The following is a 10,675-nucleotide window of genomic DNA, read 5'->3' as shown; positions in this document are numbered from 1 at the left end:
CAAACTCCTCCGGAGAGTAGACCTTACAACCGGAAGTGTGACTATCATGAAACATATGGCCACAAGACCGAGAATTGTCTATCTCTCAAGTACTTCATCAAGGAGCAAATCAAGAAAGAGAACCTCAACAAGTACATATCCCCGGAAAGCAACCAAATAGGAGAAGCACCAAAGAAAAGAAAGAATATAGTTAATGTAGTCCTAGGAGGCTCCCACCCACCCCCACCCCACATAGCCCGAACTCAAGGGATGAGGTACTCTTTATTCAATCATTCCCGGAGATAGTAATATCTTTCAGCAGCAAGGAATATGAAGGGGTCAATCCTAACCACTATAAGGATTTGGTAGTAACTTGGATATTTACAATGAAGTCAGGAGAATGTTAATTGACAACGGCTCGTCGGTGAACATTTTTTTCAAGCATACTGTGGATCGAATGCAATTAGGGAGTGTTCGTTCAAATGAGTGTCGGGAAGACCCACTCTACGGGTTCGGGAATAACTTAATCCTGATTCAAGGGACCCTATACTTACCGGTCCTGTTCGGAACCACTCCCAACCAAGTAACCCATGTAATAAAGTTCTATGTCATCAATACACCATCTTCCTACAACGGAATAATTGGGCGCCGGCCCTAACCAGGATGCAAGCGGTAAGTTCCATCTCCCACCTCAAGATCAACTTTCCGACCCCGACTGAAGTAGGTGAAGTCAAAGGAGATTATGAAGCAGCTGAGAGATATTATAGTCAAGCCTTAGTAATAACAAAGACCCACCAGAATAATAAGAGGAAGGCCAAAGTCCTTCGCAAACAACAAAGCCAAAAGAAACACCGCCCACACTCAAGGGAAGGAATGGGAAAAGAAGTTCAAATCATTAAGTCCATATTGGAAGGAAGAGCAACCAAGTCAAGTTCAGAAGAACCTGAAAGCAACCAAGTCATGGTAGTTATTGAGGCAGACCCGGTCCTAGGCCGGGGCAATCCTACCATGCAAGAAACCAATATCGAAATAATTAAACAAAGGCGCAGCAACAAAAATGGATAATTAATCCGGGCTCATAATTACTTGAAAAAGAATGCTGAGGCCCAGATTCATCAAATTATCTCGACCCAGGATCAAGCAAAGATCGAGGCCACAGTAGAGAGAGAAGAAATTTTGATTGATAAAAGCAGTCCTGCAAAGATGGTGAAAATAGGATAAGGACTTGAAATAGTGTTTAGAGAAGAATTGGTGTCACTACTCTGGAAGTATAGCAATGTGTTCGCCTGGAGCCTAAGAGACATGCCCGGTCTACACAAATCCATAATAATGCACAACTTGGATGTCAATCCCAACAGGAAGCCGGTCAGGAAATAAAGAAGAAACTTTGCCCCGGAGAGACAAAGAGAAAAAGACGAAGAAGTAGAGAAGTTACTCAAATCAGGGATCATCCGAAAATCAAATACCTGGAGTGGTTGGAAAATATGGTCATGGTGAAGAAGTCAAGCGGCAAATGGAGAATGTGTGTGGACTATATCAATTTGAATGATGCATGCCTAAATGACCCTTACCCTCTGTCAAATATTGACCAGTTGATCGATGCCACGTCCGGACACATTGTGCTAAGTTTCATCAACACCTTCTCCGGGTACAACCAAATCAAGATAAATCCAAAGGACATTCCGAAGATAACATTCATTACCCATAGAGCAGTATACGCTTATATTATGTTACCATTCGGATTAACGAATACGGGATCCACCTACTATAGGGCAATGGACAAAATTTTCTAGTCCCTGCTCGAAAAAGCTTGAGTCCTACGTTAATGATATAATTGCACAGTCAACAACCATTCTGTGATACATAGAAGATCTTAAGGAATGTTTCGAGAACCTGAGAAAACATGACCTCAAGATGAATCCAAAAAAATGCACCTTCAGAGTTGGAGCAGGCAAGTTCCTAGGATTCATGATAAGCAACAGAGGGATTGAAGCCAATCTTGAGAAAATAAAGGCAATCCGGGAGATGAAGGCTCCCAGGACACAGAATGATGTGCAGAAGCTAGCGGGGTCACTAGCAGCACTCAAGAGGTTTATTTCAAAGCTAGTAGAAAGATATTTACATTTCTTTGATTTACTGAAAGGAGAAAATAACAAGAAAGAAGTAAATTGGAGTCCGGAATGCCAAAAAATATTTGAAAAAATCAAGGAATATCTCTCACAGCCACCAGTCCTAACTAAAGCACAACCCGGAGAATCTCTGTACCTCTACTTATCAGCTGGAGCCTTAGCAGTCGAGGAAGCCTTAATCCGGGAAGAAAATGGAAGACATAAACCAGTCTACTACGTAAGCCAAGTACTCAAGGATGCAGATACCACGTACCCAAGTTTGGAAAAATTTGCCTTTGCTTTAATAACAACATTTAGAAAAATCAGACACTACTTTCAAGGAAGGGAGATCCGGGTCGTCACCAACCAGCCCTTGAGAAAGATAATATATAAACTAGATATCTCGGGAAGACTTGTTAATTGGGTTGTGAAACTAAGTCAGTTCAATTTAATCTTCATTCCCAGGACTACCATCAAAGCTCAAGCACTTGCTGATTTCATCATTGAATGCAACTTCAGAGAAACAGAGCCAAAGCCTATGAACATTGACTCAGAAAGCAACCAAACTCTGAACCCGGGAGCCTGGACTCTGAACTTCGACGGATCTTCAATAAATGAAAGGTCGAGAGCCGAACTCATCCTTCAGAGCCCTGACAGCTTCGTGATCCATATTTCTATATCCTTTGGCTTCCCAGCAATAAACAACCAGGCAAAGTATGAAGCACTAGTTTCAGGACTGAAGCTCTCCAAGACCATCATGATCCAGGACTTAAACATCTATAGCGATTCCCAGATAGTGGTCAAGCAAACAAATGGAGAATACATAGAGAATGACCCAATCTTGGAAAAGTATCAAGCATTGGTTCAAAGCTACTTAGCATCAATCTCAAGACACCAAGTCCAGCAAATATGTCGAGAAGAAAATGAAGAGGATGATACCCTGTCCAAGCTAATTCGGAACACATCATATTTGGACTGCTCAGTTTACTTCGAAGAATTGCAAAGGCCATCTATTGAAACCGAAGAAGTCTTGGAGATACACTGCACCCCGAACTGGATGACTCATTTTATCAACTACTTGGAAAAGGGAGAGCTCCCAGAAGACAAAGGAAAGGCTCAAAAATTGAAAGCCAAAGCAACCAAGTTCTTTCTTGAAGAAGGACTACTCTACCGTCGGACCTTCTCATCCCCTATCCTAAAATACATCGGTCCGGAAGAAGCTAACTATTGTTTAATGGAAGTCCCTGAAGGGATATGTAGTGATCATATGTGTGCAAAACCCCTGGCTCACAAGATCATAAGACAAGGTTCCAACCATTCACTAGGATGCAGTAGAGTTCGTGAAAAAGTACGGGGAATGTCAGATACTTGTTGATTTCAATTGACTACATGACTAAATGGGTGGAAGCAAAAGCAATGAGGATAATCAACCAGCAAGACTATATTAAGTTCATGGACAACATTTTGATGAGGTTCGGGATCCCAAGAGTCCTAGTATCAGACAATGGGCCACGTTCGTCAGATCAGAATTTGAATCCTACCTCCAGGAGCATGGGATCAAACACAAAAAATCTTCAGTAGCATACCCATAGGGGAATAGACAAGTAGAGGTCACAAACAAAATCCTGCTCCAAGGCATAGAGAAGAGACTAAGAGAAAGTAAAAACAAATGGCCAGAAGAATTCTCAAATGTGTTATGGTCCTATAGGACTAGCCCCTGGACAAGCACATGAGAAACCCATTTCAAGCTAGCTTATGACACAGAGGCAATGTTGTCGATCGAAGTGGGATCCCCTTCTCGCAGAGCAAAAAACATCGATGAAACAGCTAACAAAGAAGGACTCGGAACAAATATTGAGCTAATTGATGAAGTCTGGGACCAAGCTGTAGCAAGGATGGAGAAATACAAGGAAAAAATAAAAAAGCACTTCATCAAAAAGTCCAGGGTAAAAAACTTTCAAGTTGGAGACCTGGTACTTCGAGGCACAGAAGCCTCAGATCCTACCAACACTGAAAAGCTAATGCCCAAATGGGAAGGGCCATACAAGGTGAAAGAAGTCCTAAGACCGGGAACTTATAAGCTAATAAATATGGATGACTCCGAAGTTCCCAATACCTGGCATGGACTCAGGATAAGAAAATTTTACCAGTAGCAAAGAAAAAGCAACCACAACAACTAAAAACTTGTAGCCTCTGGAAAGCAACCACTTTATTACTCCATATCTTGTATGAAGCAAATTTGAAATCAATGAAAAAAATTTCTGATTTTACTTAGCAAATTTTTACAAGCAATCCCAGTCCAAGGACATACTTGAACCCGGACTAGCACATTATTTGTTACTTAGAAATATTTTTCCAAGGAAACAAGCAATCGCAGTCCAGGGCCATACTTGAACCCGGACTAGCATATTATTTGTCACTTAGAAATATTTTTCTAAGGAATCAAGCAATCACAATCCAGGGCCATACTTGAACCCGGACTATCACATTATTTGTCACTTAGAAATATATTTCTAAGGACACAAGAAATCTCAGTCCGGGGCCACACTTGAACCCAGACCAGCACACTATTTGTTACTTCGAAATATTTTTCTAAGGAAATAAGAAATCCCAGTCTGGGGCCATACTAAACCCGGACTAGCACATTATTTCTTAATCAGAATTATTTTCAAAGGCAAAATCACACTTAGAAAAATTCACCATGGCAGAAATAAGGTATAAGAGAAAAAGAAAATTAAAGCAACCAATCTGGACAACACAAACTCCAGACAAAGAGCATTACAAAGTATTAGGCTTAAAAAATAATAAAGTCTAATGCATAAATTCAGGATTACAAGTAATAAACTATGGCTTCGGAGCATTCTTAGGCAATAAACTTGGGCATGCACCATCGAATGGTTCTGCCTCACCGAGTCCTGCTTCAATATTCTTCTTAGCTTTGATTAACTCCTGGATGAAACAACCCCAATCAGCCTCCGGATCAGTCTTGATGTGCTACTCAGCAACAATCCAGCAGCGAGCGACCTCCGGGGCGCCAGTATTAGCAAGGGCCTTATCATACTCCTCTGAGTTCTTGTAAGCCTCTATGATTTTAGACTCCGTCTTCACGGCCGCAAGCTGCCTCCGGAGCTCTGGAAGTTCAGACTTTATCTCTCCGGACTCCTTTTCAGCACTCTCATCCCTGGTTGTCATATCATTTAGATGTTTGTTCAACCCGGAGAGGGAGAGATCTTTAATTTCATCTTTAAGCTCCACAAGCTCCCTGTTCTGGTTAGCAACTACCTCCCGGAGATGCTTCAACTCCTTATTAATAGCAGCTGCACCGGCCATTAAAGCTCCGAGCTGCAACAAAAGCAAAACAAACAGATTTGACAACAAGTCAAAAAAAAAGACTAAGGAAGGAAAACAGAAAAGTCCGGGATAATACCTGGCCTCAGAGCCTTGTCTAGTCCTTCATCACGGCATCAAAACCAGCATCGTTCATCTTCCGCCATTCGGTCTAAGATGGAATCTCATCCATAAAATTGGCCACCCTCTCTTCAATCCCGGAACCACTGGCGTTGGAACTCTCCTGCTCCAGACCTTTCCCCTTATCCTGTGGGGAATCAAAAACCGGAAAAATCTGTGACTAACCAGCCAAGGGATGCTTGGTGCCTTGGGTCCGGAGGCGTTTGTTCTTTTTACCCGCCTCAACCTCAGAAATTTCACCCAAAGGCTCAATCTCCTCCAAGTTCTCAAAGTCATCATCATCCTGAACTTCAACAGCCGGATCCGACCTCCGATACTCTTCAACTGAGTCCGGCTTAGACACAACATTGCTCTGGGATTGCTCCTCCGGATGAGCCTGGGACCCGGACCCAACAAGAGATGCCTTTTTTCTCTTCTTAAAAGCAGTAACCAGTCCGAGAAGAGCATTGATGTATGCTGAAGCAGACATGTTCGAATTATAGTGAGACAAACCTGTTAAAGCAAAAAAAAACAAACACATTAGCCCGGGAAAAAAGCATAATATACTACTCCGGATACACAAAATGTTAAAAAGTCCTGGAAAATAAAAATATACTTACAGTTGAGCCTATTCATGGTTTTATGATTCATGAAACTGTCCCTGGTAAACTGGAACCCGAGGCACTAACAAAAGTTGAAAGCCAGTTCAAGGGCCTCACCCCTCAACACTGCCCGCTTGAACCGGGTCTGAACATCCTCGGTAGCTATGAATGGAAAGTAAGAAAGATCTAAACCCTTAAGTAACATAATCTCCCTATTCCAATGTTTCAGGGAGGATTGCTGAATAACTGCACGGAATCCAGACCCATAACCGTATTCCGTAGCCCAGAAGCGTATCTCGTAAAGAGGCGGCTGACTTGACTTGACTATGGTAAAAATATGGTGCCAGAGCTTGAAAGTAGGATGTAATTTGAAGAAATTACAATAAAAAATAAACTAGGACATCCACTTGATGCCATTATGAGTTATTTGCATTGGGGAAAGCCTATACACATATTTACAAAAATGCTTCAAGAACATATGCCAGCGGGGATTCCATCTGGACCTCAAATGCTCCAACCAGACGGGAACGAACCCATCCGCAGGCTGGTGGTAGATCTTCTCCCCAGGTAACGGCCATCTCCAGGCGACCTGGTCGTCTAGCTTGAAAACAGCCCGGATCGATGAGCCCTGCGCAGCATGATCTAGAGCGGCGTACTCATCCTTCAAGGGATACGGGTCCTTGGCTACAATCACCCCAGCGAACTTCCTATCAATTCAGCCTCATCGTACCTCCCAGGACCACTATCGGCTATCTAGCATACCCGAAACTAAGACTCCTATAGTAAAAGCTATTCTCAATTTCTTCGCTCTTCTTGATGAAGTGGTTCGGCACGTTAACCCACTGTCCCTCCAGAGTACAAGGAACGTTCCTCGGAGAGATCTGAGCAACAGACAATTTTCTAATAATGTTGGACTCTGTGGTCGACGCTTTCTTCCCCAGCTCTACACGTTCAGTACCAAAGATGCCTGGACTGACGTCAGAATTTGATGAACCGGGGTAGCAAGAGAAGTAAACCTTGGCGTGAGCTTTAGTTTGGACCATAAACCTTAAAGTAATGAGTTGAGTTAGTCTAAATCCCTAAAAATTCTTTAATTAAAGATTACTATGGTCCGGACTACGCCATATTCAATTTTTATTTTTAAAATAAAACTAGCCTGGGGCAGATTCACTTCTGACTAAACACAAACTTTAAACCAGGCACCCGCAACACCCAATGAACCCAGACACAAAAACCAACAACAAAAGAAAAACTCCACAAAAACATGGAACTAACCCTAAAGCATATGAATTCGGACTACATCCTACCAGTCCAGACTCGGGTATAAAACCCTAAACACAAAAATATTCTAAACACATAATCAAAGACCAAAATATATCCAAAACACATATACATACATATATACAAAACTACAAACATATGGAAACAAAAAAAATCAACAAGAAGTCACGAAATCAACAGAGCAAGAATATGAGAATAGTTACTGTGAATGAAGAAAAAGAAAACAGATAAAATGATGAAGACTCACAAACAAGAAGATGACGATGACTGTAGTAGAAGCACATCGAAAGGATACAAAAAACAAAATATCGAAGAAAAAAGAAGAAGAAGAAGAAGAAAGAGTTTAGAGAGTAAAATTTTTGAAAAAGCAGTAAAAGAATAAGAAGGAGGAGGGGGCTTTTATAGGAGAGGAGGGATGTGGACAGCCATGCCACGTGGCCACATCCCAACCTTCAATTTTCAAGATCCATATATACACACACAGTCATACATATACACGGTAATAAATACCAATCATGATTACGACACGTCTTTTCAAGAAAGACAACTTTGATAAAATTTAAATTGTGGGGGAAAAATTCACCAATCGATTCATATTCCAGGCCGGATTGGTCTACTTCAACGCAATCCTGAATGGGGGCAAGCAAAGCTCAAATTTTCACCACAGGCAACCTACCCTATGCCCAACTAGTCCGGCTTGGTCTACTTCAACGCAACCCGGACTGGGGGCAAGCAAAGCTCAAATTTTCACTACAGGCAATCTACCATGTGTCCAATTAGTCCGAATTGATCTACTTCAACACAACCCAGACTGGGGGCAAACAAAACTTAAATTTTCACTACAGGTAATCTACCCTATGTCCAACTAGTCCGGCTTGGTCTACTTAACGCAACCTAGACTGGGAGGCAAACAAAGCTCAAATTTTCACTACAGGCAATCTACCTTATATCCAACTAGTCCGAATTGGTCTACTTCAACACAACCCGGATTGGGGGGCAAACAAATCTCAAATTTTCACTACAGGAAATCTACCCTATGTCCAACTAGTCCGGCTTGGTCTACTTCAACACAACCCGAACTGGGAGGCAAGAAAATCTCAAATTTGTCATACAAGGAACCTACTCCAAATACTATTCACCTTACTCCCCCATCCAGAAAATCCTTACTCCCCCATCCAGAAAATCTGCATAAGGAAGTGGGGGACACATGATAGTACATATAGCCCCTAGATGGACTGGGTCCGGATTCCTACCTCCATCTAGTCCCGCTTACCCTTAGTCCGTACTAGTGATTTCTAGCCGCCCAATCCTTGAAAGCCCCGGCACATGAGGCACATGCACAAGCGCGTGATAGAGACAGCTGTCATTGATCAATAATGAGAATAATTAGGGCACTTGTCAGAGGATCCTTAGAACATTCCTCATCAATTCCCATCCCGACATGTGTAAGGCATCTACCCCATTCAGGTGTCCCCCGCTTCCAGAACCAACGACTACGAGTCAAAGGTACCAACCTTAAACCCTACCCTTGGGTTAAGCCCAAGAAGGAGAGGTTTTGGGGTTTTGGGGCTAATCACTCTCATACACACTCATATATACACACAGCCACCTTTTATTACTATCTATCTTTATCTTCCCCAAAACGAGTTTTTACTCTCACACCGAAGGCACCGCAGGACTCAAATCCCCTCCCTGTGTTATTTTGCAGAAACCCCGTAACGGTTATACCTTAACCGCAATAAGGATTCAGGCGCGGGGTCAAAGGAGCAGCCCCGTACACCGGAGTTATGAGATTGATATAATTTGTTTCTAGGGAGATTGTTAAAAAATAAGAGTCAATCAAATGAGTTAAACTTATTAAATTACGTACTTACCGGATGTCAAATACTGATACATTTAAGCGTGGCTTCTTCATTGTGCCTATTCGGGAATAACAAATTTCATCATATGTGGGCTCAAAGCCCGTTTAGAAATCTTGATTCTGTGTGGGAAATATATGGATCGACCATATTTAGTCCATATGTGACCATAATTAGAAAGCAGTACTGCCTAACATTCGGTTCAGCTTATTTCATTTTCTGATAATTACTTCTTTGAATTCAAATTGTTGCACGGTTAGTTCAACAGTCCAGATTCCCCCATTTGATTATTATATTTTCTCCGCTTTTTAATTTGTCGTTTTGACTTTTGTACACATTGCAATGTGTTTTGACCTGTCTTTTATATATTTTTCTAAATAAAAGGAGATAACTTATATTTAAATTCACAAAAAGAAAATTTGTAAAATTATAATTCTAACTAGCATCAAATCACATTTAAATGCGTGCAATAGTCAAATCGACAAATAAAAAAATATAGGGAGTTTTATTTTTCTTCGTATTTATAGGGAGTATTATTTATATTTTACGTTATTCTTTGCTTTTAGTAATTTATTATTTTTTGTTTTCCCTCTTTCTTTTTTCAATTTGTACTATTCTAAAATTATTAACATGTAATTTATAATTTAAAAAAAAAATTTATCGTAGGGTTTACCTAGTGCGCACCCAAAGGATAGCGGCTGCCGGTTACCTGCGATAAAAAAAATAAAAATTATCCAAAAACCTAAATAACTTATAAATTACAATGTTCATGTTAATATGACACTTTTCAACTTTAAGTTATAATTTACTTTTTTTTAAAAACCCCGAAACAGGCTCAGGTGAAGAGCCGCAACCCTAAGAACTGTTCGGACTTGAATATTATAAATAATAATATATGTTGGCAACTTGCAAGAGGTTTAATTTCACATTCTCCGGCAGCATAGTAGATGACTACTTTTCCCAGTCCTTGGCCGGAATTCTTTAAAATTCAGTCTAAAAATGATCATATTTTCTCACCAGTTCCGACAGCTCAACTCTAACAAACAACTACCCCCAACCCCAAGACTGCTCATTTTCTCCATGATGTATCTCGAGACTTTGGTGCTACTATTTGTTAAATGGGGAGTTGTCTCTGCATGTAATATATGAATGACAATTGACAAGAGACATAATGATCGATTCCTTGGATAGTTTTAACATCCAAAAAGTTGGTTATGTACACTATTGCGACAGAATATATATTTTGATTCCTAGTGCTTGCAAATTTCGACTGATCTTTATAATTATTTTCATTCACCAGCTTCTGCATGTCACTTGCGGATGATAAATTTGTAGTACGACTTATGTTCGTTAACAAAATGACATGATTGCTCTTAATTCTATAAAATTCCAAGTACAA

At 40.9% G+C, this 10,675-nt stretch overlaps 1 protein-coding gene across 1 annotated transcript; it reads left to right on the top strand.

The window, feature by feature from the left end:
* The first annotated feature begins 3,856 nt into the window (after positions 1 to 3,856).
* LOC141692614 (uncharacterized) lies at positions 3,857 to 4,240 on the top strand. Its single transcript, XM_074497508.1, has one exon. The coding sequence runs from the start codon at positions 3,857 to 3,859 to the stop codon at positions 4,238 to 4,240; it is 384 nt and encodes a 127-aa protein (XP_074353609.1).
* The last annotated feature ends 6,435 nt before the right edge of the window (positions 4,241 to 10,675 follow it).

The sequence above is a fragment of the Apium graveolens genome, chromosome 2, assembly GCF_009905375.1.
Source record: "Apium graveolens cultivar Ventura chromosome 2, ASM990537v1, whole genome shotgun sequence".
NCBI classification, from domain to species: domain Eukaryota; kingdom Viridiplantae; phylum Streptophyta; class Magnoliopsida; order Apiales; family Apiaceae; genus Apium; species Apium graveolens.
This window is presented reverse-complemented; position numbering and strand designations above follow the sequence as displayed.